At 41.7% G+C, this 22,349-nt stretch overlaps 1 protein-coding gene across 6 annotated transcripts in view; it reads right to left on the reverse strand.

Annotated features, from left to right (window-relative positions):
- The window catches only part of LOC147016661 (tetratricopeptide repeat protein 39B-like), a 141,362-nt gene that overhangs the window by 49,920 nt on the left and 69,093 nt on the right, over positions 1-22,349 (reverse strand). For all 6 annotated transcript variants that reach the window (XR_015049148.1, XR_015049147.1, XR_015049145.1 and 3 more), the window contains exons 4-9: positions 22,170-22,301; positions 22,017-22,090; positions 13,895-13,962; positions 8,766-8,830; positions 4,888-4,987; positions 2,789-2,854 (exon numbers count right to left, since the gene is read on the reverse strand). Coding sequence is in view for 2 of the 6 variants with exons in the window: in XM_085845544.1 (XP_085701670.1) it covers positions 2,789-2,854; positions 4,888-4,987; positions 8,766-8,830; positions 13,895-13,962; positions 22,017-22,090; positions 22,170-22,301 (505 nt within the window). In the remaining 4 variants the exon portion in view is untranslated. The remainder of the gene's footprint in view (positions 1-2,788; positions 2,855-4,887; positions 4,988-8,765; positions 8,831-13,894; positions 13,963-22,016; positions 22,091-22,169; positions 22,302-22,349) is intronic.

The following is a 22,349-nucleotide window of genomic DNA, read 5'->3' on the forward strand; positions in this document are numbered from 1 at the left end:
AGGGTTAATAAATTGGTTTACTTCTGTCTGTCTGTCTGTCTTTCTACAAACGTCAGTTTATGATTGAGGAACACATTGATTTCAAATGAATGTAATACTTTGAACACAAATCTGAACATGAATCAGAAAACGAACCTGTAGTTTCGCAGTACTTTGGCTCTGAATTTGTCCCGTGCATGCGCAGAGAGGAGTGAGATAATTTTTTTAGTCTATCTGCCCATCTGGCAGTCAAACAAAATCGAAAATCATTCCAAACAGGAAATTTACTGTTTTTAAGGACGTCATAAAGGACACAACCAACAGGCATGAAGAACTAATGTCATGTGTTAAACAAGGTGGTGGATAAAACAATGACTGCATCAACGTCGGTAAACTTCCAAAAAAAATTTCTACAAACTTTGAAATCCTTATTTTATTTCAATTTAATTATACACTTCAACACTGTAGAACTGCCTTTTTGACACTTTCAAAACCCTACTGTTTCGCAGTACTTGGACAAAATATTACAGCATGTTACGTCATCACGACCAATCGTATTTGCCGCTCGTAGACTCCTCATGTCCTTGTTTCTCAAGACAGCATGGGGGTAAGGTGTTCCATGAACTCTCTAATTCATTCTACATTTGGGGACATTGCACATGCAAGGGACATTTCGTTTCCAACTTGCACAAGTGGCAGTACAAAGTGTAAGGATTCTTGTAGAGTTATTAGAAAGCGATTAATTCACAAAGCACCCTGTTCCCTTCCCTCTCTTCAACGAATTGAACAAAAAGGGAATAGAGTGAAAAACGTTAAAGCAAGCAAATAATATACTTTTATTTAAATAAATAAATAAATAAATAAATAAATAAATGCACGAACAAACCGTTAAACCAGGCAAATAAAATTCAACTCCCCTTTCTCACAAACACCCTGCCTGATATTGACACATAGGAATCAAACATTTTGAGGTGTACTTGGGTAACTTCATGTAAGCAGGTGGTGATGAAGAAGTAATTCACTCCACACCTTTCTCTGCCTCTCGAGTCTCTGTCTCTCGAGTTCTCTGCCTTTCTCTGTCTCCTCTCGAGCCTCGCCCCCCAGCTCTCTCTGCGATTTGTCCCCACCACATTTCCGCAGGGCGCTCAAGGTGCACCAACAACCCCCTTCTGGTAAAACTACCAAAATCACGAATCACTGCTCACCTTCACTCTTTCATTCTTCTTTTTTCCCGCCTTTAGAATAAACTCCCTCACTCTATTCATTCCCATTCTTCCCTCCAGGCCTTCAAAACAGCTGTTCACCACCACCTCTTATCATCCCCATCCAAATCCTCGATCTTTTCTACCCCCGATAATCCACCCAAGCCGACCTCCAAATTCCCTGCTTTCCTTCCTGAAAGTCCCTGTAATGTCCATCTTCTATTCCCCATGTTCCCCGTTCCATCCCTCTCCGAATGTCTCTGTTCCCCACTGTTTTGTCCTTCCCACTCCCTCCCCTCTTGTCTCATGTCCCCCATGATGTGTGTTGTGTGTGAGCTCTCACATGAGCCTCGACAAGGTATACAAAAAATAAAAATAAAAAAAATCACTTTTGCCCCAGAAACAACAGTCAATCTGAACCACGCTGGCCACTGCTCAGACGCCATGACCGTAGACGACTGCGCAGCTCGGTTAAAGATGACTCGGCATTTTGGTGCGTGCGCACGAAATTATATTTTGAAAATAAATGCCGACATTTACATTTCGGGTTTTGAAACTTTTGCACCTTCGGCGGAAAATGTATAAATATAAAAGGCTAAAAATGTGTTTTATATTTATATTTCATTTCGGCAAATATACCGTCGGCGGATCCGTAAACCAAGTTAGAAAATAACTAAGGCCTTAGAAGCAGCCTTGGAAAAACTCAATGATAGCTATCTATACACCTTAACACGGATTTCACCCAAGAACCCCTTTGGGGAGGGTGGGAAATGAAGTCGTCACAACCTCTATCATGTGACCCTTCGTCCTCCAGTCAAGTTTGGTTGAGACTGGATAAATAATGACCGAATGTATCACGGTCAAAAAGAAAGACAGACAGACAGACAGACAGAGACACCAAATTGCGTATTTTAGTATGATGAGCACAATCAAAATGGGTACACTTGGGAACGATACGAGTTCAAAATTGCAAATTGTATTTGCACTTCAATCAGCACAGATAGACTCAAAAATCTGACAACACCACTGGTTATTGTCAGTTATTAAGCTCAATCAGGTCATTCTTCACACTCGATTAGCAGGTAAAACTACAGAATGCTGTGTAACACGACTGGTAGATAGGGGCAGCTTGATCGTACCAGTATGACAGCAATCCAGAAGATGGAAACAGTAAAATAAAAATAGCTTGATTTTATAACTGTGCCTTTCATAAATGTGAATTTTACATCATTCAATTTGACTCAAAATAACCACAGAGAGGAGGAGGTGACCACATGAAATAAAACTTCAATTTCCCAGAATTTTCTTAAATTTTGTCCATGTATAACAATGCAAACAGTATTTCTTAATTTCAAATACTGTACGCATCTCCATTAAATTCCAAATACCTGGGAGGCATAGAATTGATGGATGAGCGGTCACTGTTGTTGTTCAGCAGAAAACACTTTGTCCATGAAAACAGCTTGAGTGACTACTTAATTGTCTCAAGATCTCCTAATTGTGACAACGATTAGCTACGAAATGTCAGTCGGGTTTTATTACCCTTCCCTCTTCAACAAGGCCTACCCCAAACTATAGTGGAGAATTTTTTCCCCTTTCCCCCTCACCTTGTTCCCAGAGAAGCCAACAAATTCAAGGAGTCGAAGAACACGAGATGGTAGCATAGACAGCATCTGTAAAGAGGAGGGAGGGCAGTTGGAGGAAAATGAAAGATGCTTGTGGCATGAAGGGTTATGTTAATAAAAATATAATACAAGTTCTCTTACAAGGAACTTCAATGCAGGAGGTGGCCATTCAGCCCATCAAAGCCTGCATTAGTATTACCAACTCATGGATGTTTGTCCATGCTCTATGCTTTTAAAGGTCCCATGACACTCAAAAGTACTGAAATTGCATGCATATATGTCCTAGAGGAGTTTTTCATCGTGATTTCTGATCTGACAATGTTTTTTCACAATACTCGTTCTGTAAAATGTAAAATTAAGAAAAAAAAACTTCTTCGGGAATGCCCCTAAAAATTCTTCAGGAATCTACTGAACGACTCGTAACCCACATGGCGTCATCTCCAGAACAACAAAGGCTGCACACAAATTACTCGGGTTGGTGGTCTACGTGATTATATTGGCTTTCTGTGTGTTTCCACATTCGATTGATCGACTCAAACGCTTCGTTAATTTCTGCTTTAAAAAAAAAATCAAACATTTGGTTTTGAATAATGGATGACATGGACTTTGATTTGTCTGGAAGCGATAGTGAGTGTGAGAGAAATGAAGGATTTTGGTTTGAATCAGATGGAGAATTGTCGGATAACGTAGTCGCGGGAGGTGAAGTTCAGGCAGCTGGAAATGAAGTACAGCCTTACCCGTTCGAGCCCGAAGCAGGACAAGCAGAGGAAACTGGCGATGAAATTCCCGGCGTTCATGATGATCGGGAGGACATCGAAGGAAGACTTGGCAATAACAACTGGTTAGACTAAATCCTATTCGTAATCCAATAATGTAAATTCGACTTGCATACTGCTCGATACCAGAAATATTTTAGTGAGGTGACGTGACCAGCGCAGTGGGCATGTTGCTCCACGGCGAATGAATCACAAGCAAGGCCAGCCCATGTCATCGGCCATGTCTCTCTGCGCATAAAACGAAGCAATCTCGCTGTCCGGATACGATGAAAACTTGTGTGCAGAACACACCTTGCGACACAATTGTCTGGAGTCGTCCGATAAATCTGACGTTCTGTTGCATTTTTATTCATTTTATTCCTACTGTCGTCATGTAGCGCCAGTAGAAAACAATGAAGAAAAGAGAATAATAAAAGAAAGATACAGCACGTCAGATTTATCAGACGAGTCGGACGGACGACGGATTTATCGGACGACATTGCTTTTGATGATAGGCACTGCATCAGGTTTCAGCCTCCTCAACTTCTTCAAACTTAACAGTGAATAGAGCCCGTGATCAAAGTCACTGTCTTCGAAGTGGGTGCTGCAAATGACGCTCGTGTCGCTGGGGCCTTTCCAGTTTCCCCTCGTCAGCTTCACTTTAGATGTCCATATTCTCCGAAGATTCTCATCTTTCGGGAATACATGAAGGCTTACACCGTCTCTGGTTGTATTGCTGCATCCTGCGACGATACATCTTGCAGGCATTTTCGAAAGTAAGGCTAAAACTGTTAAAAACTTTTGCGAAACAATCACAGGAATTAAGACGATCAGTGAGATAGCAAACACATGTGCACAATGCATTTGTACGTACTTTATACGGCGCGCGACGTCTCATCAATCGACTCTGTGCGAGTCGCGTTCTGGAGATGACCTCAACGGTCACGTGACCTGCGGTTCGCTGAACTCCACTTTTTTGAGGGGCGGGGCATAGCAAGTTGTGAAAAACACTACAAATGTTCAAAATATTGGTCTAATTATCCCATTGTTGATTTTAAAAAAGAAACATAGGTGATTTCTTCACTAGGAAGGTCAAGTTAATATATAAATAACCAGAAACTTTTGAATTACATGGGTCCTTTAAATGCCAAGCATCATGCAAGGAAGCATCACACACCATTTTTAAAGTCTTTGGTATGACTTGGCCAGGGTTCAAACCACCGACCTCCCAGACTCAGAGCGGACACTCTAACCATTACACCACTGAGTCTGGTCGCTTGCTGCAGGTTGGAGCATCACATTGTGTTGGAGCAAAGAGTTGTGTACCAGATTAAAAGCACCAATTCCCAAAGAGACTCCTCCTTGGAAGTGCAAGAAATGTTTTCCTTGTGGAACCGAGCTTTGCTGAAGAATATTTTGGCAGGATCTGCAAAAGTTCAGACAGACAACATAGGAAATGGGTGCTGGCACATATCAGCACATTTTTTTGTGTTAAATACAGCAAAAAATGTATATTATGGCTGTTATATTGGGTACAAGTGGACATTCCCATAAAGGATGCAGATGGTGGGATGAAATAACATATATTAGGAAGGGGGGGGGTGACCAAATAACAATAACAATAACAATCCTGTGATAAACGGAATAAATGGAGAGAACACCATGACAGTTGGGCTTGAAGCACCGCCCACCAGAATGCCGTGATGTCATTCAGCATAGCAAATGCTGGACAAGTCTACTATCGACTGGAGGGAATAGAATAAAAGTTGGAAGTGAATTTACATGTTGTGTGCAGAGAGATTTTAAATTATTTCTATGAGCTTTTATTCTTCTTGCTTATGGCAGCTCAGCTGCTGGGTAGCTGTCATGTTGTTGGGACGCGACAATGCCACTGATGCTGTGCCCCTAAACCAGTACACTGGTACTCATTCGCTAACCTCGGAAGGATGACAGGCTGAGTCAACCCCACCTGGTGTTCATTCAGCAGAAAACGGGGCTCATACTGAGGACCCTAAGATCTCAAGCCAGCCACCCTAACCACTAAGCCAACACCAGGCTTCCTACGAGCTCTGTTAAAGATGCACCAAGTGGTGAGAGTAGAGAGCAATCGGCACAAACACGTCCTATTACCCTCGCCAGAGAACTTGCCAGAAGTGATACCAGCAGGTTATCGGGATTGCAAGATCATGCAGCGGAATCCGCACCCCCATCCAGCTGATGCCACACTCCACTCAGCCAACACCACGCCCAATCCAGAGAGTCACATCCCTCCCCCCTATCGCCCCAACTCTGAGACTTTCACAAGGAACTCAAGTAGAGCGACTTTGCCGGGTGTGGCTCATCTCTCTTCCTGTCTTATCAAGCTTTAATGTCTTTCTCTTGTGGTATGAACATGGGCCCAGATAAGACATGAGATAATAAAGGCGCCCCATTCATTTCTAGGTACTGTGAGCGCGTATCTCAGTTAGTGGGTAAGGGGTAATGTCCATCATTATTGACTGTTGATTGCTTCGTTCTGTCCCCTCCCCATGCCATTTGTAATGAAATTTGACTTGGTCTTGAATGGATTCTCATTGTCGTGGGAGATTCATTTGCTGGTTTTTCTTACAAGTGGTCCTTTGTTTTTTTTTTTGGCTATATTTACAAATGTTTTTTTTTTGCATCCTGCCTTATTCTCCAAACTCTCTGCCTATAACAATAACAATCCTGTGACAAATGGAATACATATAATACAAGTTCTCTTATAAGGTCCTGCCAAAAAGAAAAGGTCCTGCCGATCTCAGAAAGATCCAAGGCCAACTCCACACATGTCTTACTGACTTCCTCTAGTATGGCTCTCAAGAGAATCCTTTCATCTACTCTCCCTGTCACGGCTGGATTGACACAAGGCAGTGTTCTGGGCCCAGTCCTATTCCTGATCTTCATCAATGATCTCTCAGACTCTGTGGAAAATCCCCTTTATCTATTTTGTGATGACTCCTCCCTCGACTGTGACCTCCCTCATCCTTCAGAGAGACAGGCTTCAGCCTCTTTCCTCCCTTTAGACCTTGAAAAAAAATCACAAGCTTGTCCAAAACTTGCAGTATGTCTTTCAATCCTGACAAATCTCACACTCTCACTATCCCTCTCCGAAAGGACCATCTGGCAACTCCCGCCCCCCCAATGTACCTTCTCAACAATCCTCTTGAGGAAGTACAGTCATTCAAAGTCCTGGGTCTCACTATCAGCCATGGTCTTTCTTGGGCAAATCACATCTTGGGCAGAGATGGTATCCTCGGTTGTACAAATTCCTTCCTTGGTACCCTTGAACTCCAATACACCTACAAGGCCTTCATCTGCAGCTTGATGGAGTGCTGCTCTCCCCTTTGGGCTGGCTCCCCTGCGTCACATCTTGCTCAGCTTGACACCAAGGCCTTTGAGATTATTGGAATCTCCCGGGATGAAGCCGAGTCTATGGGTCTATCACTTCGTCATCACAGACAGGTCAGTGGTCTCTCGTTCTTCTACCATCTCCTTTCTGGTCTTGCACCCTCTGTTCTTTTCATGCTTTGCCCCCCCCCCCCCAAAGGGCACACATGGCCCACCATCAACCACCTCTGGGTTTTATCATTATTTTGCATACATTCTATGGTTGCTGGTTGCATCAATGTTGGAAGTATGGCTGTGCCGCTGATGCAGCGCCCCCCGTTTCCCATAAGCTGGTGTTCATTTTGCCGATTTCGGAAGGATGACAGGCTGAGTCAACCCACCTGGTGTTATTTCATGGCATGACAGGGGCTCAAACTCAAGACCCTAAGATCTTATGTCAGACACCTTAACCATTAAGCCAACACCAAGCCTACCCCCTTCTGGTGAAACTACCTAAATCCAGGATCACTGCTCACCTCCACTCATTTGTTTCTCTTCTTTCCCATCTGTGGAACCAACTTCCACATACTTTTCAATCTCATTCTTCCCTCCAGGTTTTCATGACAGCTGTTCGCCAGAATCTTAGATCGTTCCCAATCCAAAACCATGATCTTTTCTACGATCGTTAACCCCCAGCCTCACCACAATCCCTCCTCCTTCAAAATTTCCAGTTTTTCCATCTGAGAGTTTCCTTCTTTATCCATCTTGTCCACTCCATGCACCCACTCTTGCCTCTCATTCTTCCCCACTCCCATTTTTGTCCAAATCTGTCTCTATCTTGGCCTTCAACTCTGCTGTTGGTGTCCCCCTCCCCCCTCATTCAACTGTTCCTTTTGTCCTTTTGTGTCCTAATCCATTCAGTGTACTAATACTAGCTCTTCTAGGAGCCTCGACTATGAATACAAAAAAAAGAAAGAAAAAAAAAGGTCCCATTTAGGACGATTGGCTGCAATTCACGTCGCTAGACAAGATTGTGTCACGTGACTCAGGCTCGCTCGGCCCAGATCAGATCAGTCACATGATCGCATATCGGCACGACACTCGCCCGATTTGGGGATTATAACCTGTGTGGTAACGTGCCTTTGGATGCGAGTATCCGGCGGGGGGGGGCGAGGGGGGGTTGAAAATCCAATTCGCCAGACTTGTCGTGGGCAACTGGAACGGACCGACGACCGTAACATTACTAATTACAATTTTAAAGTAACTTACCTAATGTGACTTCTGAGACTGCTTTCTTTTTATGAGAGTGTCCATGTTGGGGGAGAAAACATGTTCATATGCTGAAGTTGTTTATGAGTTCAGTGATAATAGCTACATAAAGTATTGAACAAAATATCACTACGTAGGCCAGATCAAAGCACGTCTCGGGCCGGAGGTTTCCCATTCCTATTTAACATAGAACGGAGCAAATAGGATTGTGTAATAGGGTCTATCAAAGGATATCATTGTACTGTTTCACATTGCCAGTTTTATCATGCCTCTCTTCCATTCAGTCTTCATTCTTGGCAGAACATGCATGTGCATCATGCCATGCCCAACAGATTTTTTAAAATGATACGTATTTAGTTGGACAAAGAAATATACACACACTGGAGTAAATCTGTCGTGAGGCAAAATAACAATAAATAAATAAATAAATAACAGAACAAAGATGAGTCTTTTCACACAATTTTCATTCTTTTCCAGGATTCAAAGCTTGGACAGGCAAGCCAAAACATACGTAATAAGTAGATAATCCTTCATGGTGATGTTTGCATATGTAATAAGGAGATAGTCCTCAATTACAGATCACATACTTGTAGATCTGGTAGCTGCTTCTTATCTTCATTCCACCTTTAATGAAGCTGATGAGATTTTCATCCTGGTGAAAGAAAAACAAACCATTGGAAATGTGACAGGTATTGTTTGTGGAGGGAAATGTGGGTGAGACGAACGATGACAATCAGTCATAACAACATATGTGTTATAACATAACAAAGAAATCAATGTTGAGCAAACAACAAAAATAAACAAGTGACTGCTTAATACGCACTGAACAAAGAAATAATTTGTATTACCTGCGTCAACGTGAACGTGCTTTTAAGCAGCGAGACATCATTGTATATTTCGAGAACATGAACGAATGTCAATCAAATAATGGTAATGATGTAATAATTCACAGCATCAGTGACACTTTTGATCCCCTTGCTAACGTTTTGAATGTTTTCTTGACAACTCCACCTGCTGTGGCCTGGCAATATCATTTCCATTAGTCACAGCATTCTCCACATTCTATTACTCAACACATAATGTTACGTAGAACTCGAGTTCATCGAACACCTTACTCTGCACAGTCTTGAGAAACAAGGACATGGGCGGGGTCTGCGAGCAGCAAATTTGATTGGTCGAGATGATGTAAAATAATTTTATATTTTATTGATAACTCTGACGTTACAGGTCGCATTGTTTGGCAGCCATATTGGACTTAAGGAAAAAAAAAATTGGACATCTTTATCTCTGAAACCGCTCAACGAAAAAAATTGAAACTTGGCATGTGTCATATATTCCCCATGGGGTATATAAGGGGATAACGATGACATCATCGGCGAAGTGGTATTCCAGCCATAATTGGTAGAATCAAAATCCTTGTCCAAAATATCTGAAATTTCAAATGTCGGATCTACGACCAGAAGTGAGTGGAGAACAAGTAGAGGTACATTCAAAGTACACCACCCCCATGAAAAATAAATAAATAACAAATCCTCCAGTGCGTGACATTGCTGGGGCACCTTCGGTCGCAGGCGATGCCGCCGAACAGCACATGGAGACAGAATTGGGATGGAGCGGAGCACTTTTGAGGTGAATATGTACAAATGTATTTCTGAGGTGAATATGTACAAAAGTACTTAGTTTATGTGTAAAATGTACTTAGTTTATGTACAAATGTACTAAGTTTAGGTGTAAAATGTACTTAGTTTATGTACAAATGTACTTAGTTTCTGTACAAATGTACTTCCGAGGTAAATGTATACAAATGATACTTAGTTTATGTAAAAATATACTTAGTTTATGTGTACAAATGTACTTAGTTTATGTACAAATGTACTTCTGAGGTAAATATGTACAAATGATACTTGGTTTACATACAAATGTACTTAGTTTATGTGTACAAATGTACTTCTGAGGTAAATGTATACAAATAATACTTGGTTTACGTACAAATGTAATTCTGAGGTAAATATGTACAAATGTACTTAGTTAATGTACAAATGTACTTCTGAGGTGAATGTGTACAAATGATACTTAGTTTATGTGTACAAATATATTTAGTTTATGTACAAATTTACTTCTGAGGTAAATGTGTACAAATGATACTTAGTTTATGTACAAATGTACTTTTGAGGTAAATATGTACAAATGGTACTTAGTTTATGTTTACAAATGTACTTCTGAGGTGAATATGTACAAATGATACTTAGTTTATGTTTACAAATGTACTTCTGAGGTAAATATGTACAAATGGTACTTAGCTTGTGTGTACAAATGTACTTCTGAGGTGAATGTTTAACAAATATTCACCATGCAGCATATGGAGACAGATTTGGGGTGGAGTGGTGTGAAATAATTGATTGATTAATTGATCAATTGTGTAATTAAAATAAATATTGATCGTAAAATAATTGATTTCTCAATCAATTGTCGAATAGCATACCGAAACTACCACTGTTTCATCCGAATCTGTAACTTTTTGAAAATTCAGTAACTCATTGAAAAGCGAATAATTCATCAATTAATTGATATATCATTAAATCAAAAATACCATTTATAGCCAAATCACTTGTTCAATGTCATGTCCAAATATCAGCTTCCTCAAGGCCCTGTCACCTTGACGTTTTACACAGCGTATGGCAAGGTATCAAATGTATGTAAAACGCTGGCATACGCTGAACTATTGATGTTTTTTCCAGTTTTGGACGTATTCATAACGAGTTGGACGTATGCATAACGTATTAGTAACATACACAGAACGTTTCAATAACATATAGATAACTTATATCAACGAATGCTGAGAGTGTTGTCGGCGTTCACAACCTATGCCCAACGATAGTCTAACTTATGCATAGCGTGCGGCAGCGTTTCGCCGACGATCACGTGGCGTAGCCTATTAAAAGGCTGCGGCTCGATGATTCAAATCATAACCGCACGAGACATCGAAGTGTCAAGCCGCTGTCACACCTTGACGTTTTAGCCAGCGTATGCCGACGTATGAAAAATTTGCCGAATATGCTGGCACACGTCGAATACATTATGGGTAAGTTTTGTATACGTTAAGAGCACGCTGAAGCACGCTGGCATACGTCGTAGTACGCCCAGTACATCGACAAATTTTCAGCATGTTGAAAATTTTTCGACGTATGCCAGCATATGACACACGTTCCGCATACGCTGGCCATAAGTTGTAGGCATGTTACGCGATCGTTGACACACGTTACTTGTAAGTTACTCATAAGTCGAGGTAATGTTTAGCGTCAGTGTTCCAGACTCCCTGTTTTTTTTTTTTTCTTCGGCATGACGGTGATGTTGACACTTCGATTTCTAGTGCGGTGATGATTTAAATTGTTGAGCGGCAGCCTATTAATTATATTATATTATAACCGCACTAGAAATCGAAGTGTCAACATCACCGTCATGCTGAAGAAAAAAAAAGGAAAAAAGAAAAAAGAAAAGGAAAAAAGAAAAAAAAAAAAACAGGGAGTCTGGAACACTGCCGCTAAACATTACCATTACTTACAAGTAACATGTCGACGTGTGTCAACGATTGCGTGACGTGCCTACAACTTACGGCCAGCGTATGCAGAATGTGTGAGTCATACGCTGGCATACGTCGAAAAATTTCAAGCATGTTAAAATTTGTCGACGAGCTCGGTGTACTACGACATATGCCAGCGTACTACGACGTATGACAGCGTGCTCTTAACGTATACAAAACTTACCCATAACGTATTTGACGTGTGCCAGCGTTTTAGACAAATTTTTCATACGTCGGCATACGCTGGCTAAATCGTCAAGGTGTGACAGGGCCTTTACTCAAAAGATGCCTGAGATAATGCCCAGATGAGAAAGAAAATAAATAAAGAATTAATAAATAGATAATAATTATACAATCAATAAATGAATTGATTAATCAAAAAATAAAGATATGTTTTTGCCAAAGCACATCTTCACTTTTGTCCCCAAATTTCAACTTGCTCGCTCAAAGGATGGCCGACATATCACCCAGAGAAACAAACAAACAAACAAACAAGAAAACAAACAAACAAGATAACAAACAAACAAGATAACAAACAAACAAGAAAACAAACAAACGGAGAAAAACTGAGTACTCCCTTCTTTTGGCGCCCGGCGATGGCATCATGCATCGCCTGGATATGGAATTGGGAAGTAGCGGTGCACAATTATTTATGAGGTCATCGGTGACATCATCTGGTGGCCATATTAATTTGAAAATAAAAAACGTAAATAAAACTTCTCTAGAACCGCCTAACAGATCAATGTAAAACTTCATATCTATGATCGACTTGTCATGGGGAATATAGTTTTAATTTTTTTTCACATTCACCTTCATTGATGCAATTTAGCCTTAATCTGCACAAAAGTGTTTGTTAAATATCCTAATAATTAATTAATCAATAATTAATAATGCTGCAGATAATGGCAATATGTGACATAATAGGGTGCATGAATGATATGTGTATATGGTCCATATTAGCGGTGGGTCATAATAGTAGCGTGTTCAGTTAGCAATGGTATTTTTGTTCAGAATAAGTGCATGAGGTGAGACTTTGCGCTCTCCTGAGTGCCATTCTAGTTTGTCCAAGTACTGCTACACGGAAGGGTTTTGAGAGTAGAAAAAAGGCAATTTGTGTTCTACAGCGTTCAAGCATGTAATTATTCAATTGAAATAAAATGGAGATTTTAAGGGTTGTAGAAAAAAAATTCCAGAAGTTTACCGCCATTGGTGCAGCATCTTTTACACCACCTTATTTAAAACTTTACATTAGTTATTCGACCTTATTGTTTGTGGCCTTCATGACGTCTTTAAAAACAGTAAGTTTCCTGTTTGGAATGATTTCCAATTTTGTTTGACTGCTAGACAGGCAGAGAGTAAAATAATTATCTCACTCCTCTCTGCACGTGTGCAATCGGGACAAATTCAGAGCCAAGTTCTGCTAAACTACAGGTTCTTTTTCCGATTCATGTTCAAAATATAACATTTTATTGAAATTAAGTTATTCATTCATTACAAACTGACATTTTTAGACAGACAAGTGAACCAATTGCTTAACCCTGCTCTTCGTTTCACGTGTGTGGGGTAATCAGTGGGAATGTAATACTGCTGACAGAATTTTCAAGATTAATGGCTTCATATTATGGAATAGAGACTTGAATGAAGATTTCGTAATGTAAGAAGGATGCCAGTTTTTGCAGTAAACCATTAATCATTCTCACAACCGAATACATAATTTGGTTGGATTCTCTCCATCATAAAGACAATGGCACACTTTGTTGAATTAAACGACGGAGACGGTAAACTGTGTTACACTCCCATTCACTGTTTATGCCACAAAATTGACGGTCAAGCTAAGACATGCTACGGCCAAAATACTTTGGAAAAATGACCTCAATGGTGGCAGAGGATAGACCAAAATCTGATTAACATGCGCTAGAGCCAGCATAAACCTCCAAAATAAGATTCATGAAAAATCTCTTTGGTGGAACAATACATTAAAATTCGAGGCCCAAGAACATTTTTATAGTGGCAGGATCGTTCAGAAATGGTGCACTCTTTTAATTGCTGAATCATTGTGTCTTGTTATTGTTTATTCACCAAAACCACCATGCCCCCGTTTCCCCACATCAATTCGACCCACCCTGAACCTCTCACCTGGATGAAAGCAAGGGCAGCTCTCTGCAGCAGGCATTCAGCATAGCACAGCTCAGCATGCATCTCCTCTGCGTTGGCAGAGACAGTTGTTGGGAAAGGGGGTACAATTGAATACTACATTAAATGTTTAATTCATCCAACATGTCCTCACCATTATTTCCTAATCTGACAAAGTCAATATATTTCTCATCTTCACACATGCTATTCACCGAAATATTGCATGTCAATTTATCAATGCAATATTACAGAGCAACCACGCCCCCCCCCCCCACCCTTGACCACAAACATGGAAATCCGAAGAACCATTTACAGAATATAATTGCAAGAAAAATATGAATTTTGAGGACACACCCCTCCCCCCACCCCCAACCCTATATACGTTGAACATCCTTTCCTTCCCCTGATTTTATTCATCTTAAAAAAAATATTTTTCGACTTGACACTTGGTCTCGGGTCTTTCAACAAACTCTGGCCACTTGTCAAGGTGGTTTTTGTTATTAAGTCATTTAAATCATCTTGCATAATATCCTGTCAACATCAGCAGACATCAATCACAGTATGAAGGTTTGGAATAAAAAAATGAATCACTCTAATAAACCAAAAGAAACAAGAGCGAGAATTGCTTTGCAATACATGTCCACTTCTGGTCCCAATGAATGTTCAGGAGATAAAAAATAGTTTGCGTGTAATGCACACTCGAGCCGATAATGGAACTAAAATGAAGAAGAAGAAACCCTAAAACACTGTGTTTTTGTCTATTTGGCAAAATAAAGGAAATTAAGCAATTTTCATTTACTGATATATTTTGTAGACTAGAAACCAATAAAGACAACGAGGATAACAAACTGAAGATAAAATTGTTTGCTTTCATGCATGCTCAAGCTGATACCAGAAACAATATGAAGAAGAAGAAGGGTCTCCAAGCAGCCCTCAAACTTATAGACTGGTCTCCTATCTCTACTTTCTCCAACATCAACTCATCCTGGGAATTCTTTCAAAGAAACTTGCTCTCCCTCATGCACAGATTTATCCCCTCTCGTCTTCAGTTGTCCGACCCTTCCTCCCGCCCTTGGTTCAGTGAAGCTTGTGGTGAGGCAGTTGTCCTGAAACAACTTGCCTTTGCCTCATGGAAAGCAAACCCAACTGAGGGCAATCTCAGTTCCTTCCAGAAAGCTCGGAACAAGTGTGTATCTACCCTCAGGAGAGCCAGAAAACAACATCTTTCTCATCTCAAGTCTGAACTCTCAAACCTCTCTCCCTCCTCCAAATCCTGGTGGCGTTTAATCAAATCTGTTTCTGGTGTATGTTCCCCCTCCATCCCTCCCTTACCTGAAATGGCCGCACTGCTGATACTGCACGTGAAAAGGCTGAATGCCTAAACTCGGTGTTTGCAGCTAAATCTTGTGTCCAAAACCCATCACTTTCTCCACCCACCTTACCCAGTCGCACCCAACTGTCCCTGGACTCTGTGTCCTTTTCTCCTGACAAGGTGGAGAGCTTGCTGTCAAACCTCGACTCAGATTCTGCAACCGGTCCAGACGGCATCAGCCCACGTGTCCTCAAAGCCTGCTCTTCTGCTCTTGCTCACCCTCTCTCTGTTCTATTCACCCTCTCATTTGCTCAAGGCCATCTGCTTGGAAATCAGCAAACATCACTGCCCTGCACAAAAAAGGTGCAAAAAAAGATCCCTGCAACAACAGACCAATCAGCCTTCTCCCAATCATCAGCAAGGTTATGGAATCCATCATCGCTTCAGACATCAAATCCTTCCTCTTCTCCAATGGATTGATTTCTGATCATCAATTTGGTTTCAGACCAGGTCACTCTACCCTGGATATGCTGCTTCTGCTCTCCCAACAATGGATGGAAGCCCTCATTGCCAGACAGGAAATCCGAGCCGTATCCCTGGATACATCACGTGCTTTTGACACAGTCTGGCACCCTGCCCTGCTCACCAAACTCTCTTCCTATGGTATCCAAGGCCATCTCCACTCATGGCTCGCAGACTTCCTCGCCTGTCGCAGTCAACGTGTGGCCCTAAATGGAGTTCTTTCATCCCCCCTTCCTGTCCAGGCTGGAGTTCCTCAAGGTAGCGTTCTGGGCCCTGTTCTTTTTCTGGTTTTCATCAATGATCTCTCCGACTCTCTGGATAATCCTCTATATCTCTTTGCTGTTGACTCCACCCTCTGCCGTACCATCGGTCATCCCTCAGACCGGCAAGCAGCAGCTTCTTCGCTCACTGCTGATCTGGATAAAATCACAAACTGGTCCAACACGTGGAACATGTCATTCAATCCGGACAAATCTCACACTCTCACTATGTCTCTTCGAAAGGACCGTTTAGAAAACCCCCAATCCACTTTCTCAACAATCCTCTGGAAAAAGTCCTTTCTTTCAAGCTTCTGGGTCTCACCATCTGCCACAACTTTATCTTTTCTGGGAAAGCCACATTTCAAACCTCGCCTCCAAAGCCGGTCGCCGACTGGGAATCCTCCGTCGTGCAAGGTCCTTCCTCGGCCCACCTGAGCTCCTGACCACTTACAAAGCTTTTGTCCGCAGCCTGATGGAGTACTGCTCTCCCCTCTGGGCTGGTGCTCCTGCCTCCCGCCTTTCTCGGCTTCACGTTGTAGAAACCAAGGCATTTCGGATCATTGGCATATCCCGCAATGAGGCTGAGTCTTTGGGCCTCTCACTCAATCACCGCAGGTTGGTCGGTGGTCTTTCTGTCTTCTACCATCTCCTATCCAGCTTCGCCCCCCCCCCGCTCTCTCTCTGCGATTTGTCCCCACCACATTTCCGCAGAGCGCTCAAGGTCCGCCAACAACCCCCTTCTGGTAAAACTGCCAAAATCACCAATCACTGCTCACCTTCACTCTTTCATTCCTAATACCTTTGGAATAAACTCCCTCGCTCTATTCATTCCCATTCTTCCCTCCAGGCCTTCAAAACAGCTGTTCACCACCACCTCTTATCATCCCCCATCCAAATCCTCGATCTTTTCTTCCCCCAATAATCCACCCAAGCCCACCTCCTTCAAATTCCCTGCTTTCCTCCCTGAAAGTCCCTGTAATGTCCATCTTCTATTCCCCATGTTCCCCGTCCCATCCCTCTCCCTTCCACAGATCTCCAAATGTCTATGTTCCCGACTATTTTGTTCTTCCCACTCCCTCCCCCTCCTGTCTCATGCCCCCCTTGATGTGTGTTGTGTGTTAGCACTCATACGAGCCTCGACCAAGGTATACAAAAAATAAAAAAATAAAAAGAAGAACCTATTTAACCCACCGTGTTTCGCTCGTTTCTATGCTTTGCCTATTTCATATTTAAAATAACCCGATGTACATACATGAAGCAAAAACATGTGCACAGCTTTGTGCATATATAACACATCATGGTGTGGGGAGAACAAGTATTTGATACACTGCCGATTTTGCAGGTTTCCCCACTTACAACGCACGTAGAGGTCTGTAATTTTTATCATTGGTACACTTCAACTGTGAAAGACGGAATCTAAAACAAAAATCCTGAAAATCACATTGTATGATTTTTAAATAATTAATTTGCATTTTATTGCATGAAATAAGTATTTGATACATCAGAAAAACAGAACTTAATATTTGGTACAGAAACCTTTGTTTGCAATTACAGAGATCAGACGTTTCCTGTAGTTCTTAACCAGGTTTGCACAGACTGCAGCAGGGATTTTCGCCCATCCTCCATACAGATCTTCTCCAGATTCTTCAGATTTCGGGGTTGTCGCTGGGCAACACAGACTTTCAGCTCCCTCCAAAGATTTTCTCTTGGGTTCAGGTCTGGAGATTGGCTAGGCCACTCCAGGACCTTGAGATGCTTCTTACGGAGCCACTCCTTAGTTGCCCTGGCTGTGCGTTTCGGGTCGTTGTCATGCTGGAAGACCCAGCCACGCCGCATCTTCAACAGAAGGGATTTTGGCCCACTCCTCCATACAGATCTTCTCCAGATCCTTCAGGTTTCGGGGCTGTCACTGGGCAACACAGACTTTCAGCTCCCTCCAAAGATTTTCCATTGGGTTCAGGTCTGGAGACTGGCTAGGCCACTCCAGGACCTTGAGATTCTTCTTACGGAGCCACTCCTTAGTTGCCCTGGCTGTGTGTTTTGGGTCGTTGTCATGCTGGAAGACCCAGCCACGCCCCATCTTCAATGCTCTTGTTGAGGGAAGGAGGTTGTTGGCCAAGATCTCGCGATACATGGCCCCATCCATCCTCCCCTCAATACGGTGCAGTCGTCCTGTCCCCTTTGCAGAAAAGCATCCCCAAAGAATGATGTTTCCACCTCCATGCTTCACGGTTGGGATGGTGTTCTTGGGGTTGTACTCATCCTTCTTCCTCCAAACACGGCGAGTGGAGTTTAAACCAAAAAGCTCTATTTTGGTCTCGTCAGACCACATGACCTTCTCCCATTCCTCCTCTGGATCATCCAGATGGTCATTGGCAAACTTCAGACAGGCCAGGACATGCGCTGGCTTGAGCAGAGGGACCTTGCGTGCGCTGTAGGATTTTAATCCATGACAGCGTAGTGTGTTACTTATGGTTTTCTTTGATACTGTGGTCCCAGCTCTCTTCAGGTCATTGACCAGGTCCTGCCGTGTAGTTCTGGGCCAATCCCTCACCTTTCTCATGATCATTGAGGCTCCACGAGGTGAGATCTTGCATGGAGCCCCAGACCGAGGGAGGTTGAGGGTTATCTTGAACTTCTTCCATTTTCTAATAATTGCGCCAACAGTTGTTGCCTTCTCACCAAGCTGCTTGCCTATTGTCCTGTAGCCCATCCCACCCTTGTGCAAGTCTACAATTTTGTCCCTGATGCCCTGAGACAGCTCTCTGGTCTTGCCCATTGTGGAGAGGTTGGAGTCTGATTGATTGAGTGTGGACAGCTGTCTTTTATGCAGATAACAAGTTCAAACAGGTGCAGTTAATACAGGTAATGAGTGGAGAATGGGAGGGTTTCTTAAAGACAAAACTAACAGGTCTGTGAGAGGCGGAATTCTTACTGGTTGGTAGGTGATCAAATATCTATTTTATGAAATAAAATGCAAATTAATTATTTAAAAATCATACAATGTGATTTTCAGGATTTTTGTTTTAGATTCCGTCTTTCACAGTTGAAGTGTACCTATGATAAAAATTACAGACCTCTACGTGCGTTGTAAGTGGGAAAACCTGCAAAATCGGCAGTGTATCAAATACTTGTTCTCCCCACTGTATATTCTTGGCATCATTCCAATTGCACTGGGCCATAGACTAACACCCAGGTCTCTGGCCTGAAGCCTGCCAATCTATGCTGCTTCATGCAATGGCGGCGCATGATTTTATTGGGGTGGAGTCAGGGTAGCTGAACACCCATGTATAATATATGATATTTCTGAAGTATAAAAAGGGCATAAATGTGAAAAATTCTGCCAAAAGATTCAGCAAAAAAAAAGAAAAAAAAAGGGCATAAATCAGCCACTTCAAAGAAGATTTTTGAAGGTAAAATAAACAAAAACAATATGGCTGCTAAAGCACCAGACCAATGACGTCATCAATTTATTTTCTATGGACCATTTTATATCAAGATGACCCTCTAAAATTTTCATACTGATCAGATGTAGCGTTCAACTTATGCAATTAGGAGGTCATAAAGAAGGCACCTATGATGTCATTAAAAAAAAAATCACACTTATTCCCCATGAGGACTTTCCATGTGCCAAGTTTCAATTTTTTCCTTGGTGCAATTTCAGAGATAGAGGTTCAAAGTTTTTCCATTTTTCTGACATGGCTACCACACCATGTGACTTATGATATAATTATCAATAAAACATTCTACACGAGTAGCCGCTCCTATTGTGAAAATTTCGTCTCAATCCGCCAAGCGGTTGCGGAGAAAAACACTAAAGTTCTGTGCGGACAAACAAACGAACAAACCCAAATGCAATACCCTCTCCTTCGGCGAGGGTAAATATATGTTCCAATATTCCGTAATTATAGTCGTATTCAAGGTCCGATAATAAGGAATTAATAGACGTACTCATTGTCTAACTCACATTCAAGCAGTATGTAATTACGACAAAAAATCGGCAGAACAACTCAAAAATGGATTGGTGAAATGGTACTCCGACGGCATACAAATGGAATTTGGCCTCGCTAAGTGTACCAAGTGCACATCCGTACAAGGTAAGCAAATGAACAACATAAAAATCGACCTAAATACATCAAAAGAGGGAGCTAGGCAACGAAGCATCATACAAATACCTCGGAGAAGAAGAGGTTGATCAAGTATGTCACAAACAAATGCACAAAACAATTACCAAAGAATGCCTGTGTCAAATGAGGCTAATCCTGAAAACATACTTCTCCTCAAGAAACAAAATCAAAGACATAAACTAACTTGCAATACCAGTATTTCAATACAGCTGCGGAATAATAAACTGGCCACAAGCAGATATAAACAAGCTAGATATCAAAACAAGAAAACTCCTCACCATCCACAAAATGTTCGACAGAAATCAGTGCACCCCGACAATGTACCTGCTGAGACGAGAATGAGGTAGCGGCCTGATGGAGCTCAACCAAGTGCACAGAATGACAACTGTAGGATTGGCTGAGTATGTGAAAAGTTCAACAGACTACCGAATCTAATTTGTGAGCAAACACGAAGAGAGCAAGCCAGAAAAGGTATCCCTAACCCACCTCACAAAAAATTTCCAAAAACAGGTGTGAACAGAAGAAGTCACATAGGAAACCGAAACAGCAACGAATACAACCCCAATGACTGCACAAAGACAAAATTTAAATATAAAGAGAAATACCAACAGATATACACCAACAACTGGGAGAATGATTAAAGAGCAGAAAGATCTAAAAAGAGTTGGACATATTGAGAGTGGACAAAGAAGGCTCAATGGAATGACTAAGAAGAAGTCAGCTCAACTGGAATGGAGAACAAATCATTATAAATGCCCAAGAACAGGGACACTACACCAATGGCTTTAAGAAAATGGTGCGACTGAGTCAATCGGACAGGTGGAGGTTCTGCAAGGTAGAAACAGAAAGCACCTCCTTCTGCAAGGTCACCTCCTATCGCGAAGTAAAAAAACTCATATCAGAACCACTGTACACACAAAGGCACAACAAGGTATGTAGAGTAATACACTGGCACATCTGAAAAAAAATTATATCCCAGTTTAAGAAAACTCATCGAAACATGAAACAAAAGCAATCATTGAAAATAAGGACGTCACATTCACACACGACCTGATTCCATTGAGTGTGAACATAGAAAACAAAGCATTGCGATCGGATATAGTACTGATGTATAAAAAAAAGAAAAGAAGGACTTGCTAATTGAGGTGTCAGTACCCAACGATTTTGGCCTAAACAATGCAGAAATAAAGAAAATGACCAATACCAAGACCTCGAGAATGAAGTGAAAAATCTTGGAAGCTGAAGAATGCCAAAGTTGTTCCATTGATAGTTGGAACAACAGGAATGATGAAGGAGAGCCTCATGGAGATCTTAAAAACCATCTCTGGGAATATTACTACAAACAGACTACACTTGGAAGCTGTCTGGGGCTCAGTGACGATCATCAAAAGAGCCTTCGGAACAAAACTTTGACAACAAGAAAACTTCAAAACTTGGCCAATGAATCATGATCCCTTACTGAAACTGAGGTGGATACTTCAAGACCGAATAGGTCTGTCTCCGTTCTACCTCCTGAAACCCACCCACATCTGGAGACAGCAGCCAACAATAGCAACATGCACGCACACACACACATACACATGTATATAAGCACGTGCAGATATATATATATATATATATATATATATATATATATATATATATATATATATATATATATATATATATATATATATATATATATATATATATAAAAACATGTACACCCACACACAAAGGTGGATATTTTGAGACCTGGGTGGGCTCTGTCCCTTATTAAACCCAGAGATGGCAATAACAACCAATGACACACACACACACACACACACACACACACACACACACACACACACACACACACACACACACACACACACACACACACACACACACACACACACACACACACACACACACACACACACCTTCGGTAAAGCCATCTTGCTGCCTTCCAATGATGCTGCTCAATGTTTCAGTCACAGTCAGTTTCTTCCGAAACCTGCAAAAGCAATAATGTCAGAGATGCCAGAAAATACTGGTATCGGCATGATATTCAAGGGAGCTCAAAACTCGTTGACCTGCAACAAGTATCAATGGCTTCCTTCGCACAAGTCGTTGCAATGGTGATATCCTCAGATTCGTATGTCATCATGGCCTGCATGCCCAAGATTGTAGCCTTGCCTAAGGCATGATAAATGCTGTTGCTTGCCCTGCAAGATACACAAAACCACACACAGTTATTCCAACATGATTATCTT

The sequence above is a fragment of the Eptatretus burgeri genome, chromosome 11 (genome assembly GCF_056783735.1).
Source record: "Eptatretus burgeri isolate ZD-2024b chromosome 11, Ebu_testis_v1, whole genome shotgun sequence".
In the NCBI taxonomy this organism is placed as follows: domain Eukaryota; kingdom Metazoa; phylum Chordata; class Myxini; order Myxiniformes; family Myxinidae; genus Eptatretus; species Eptatretus burgeri.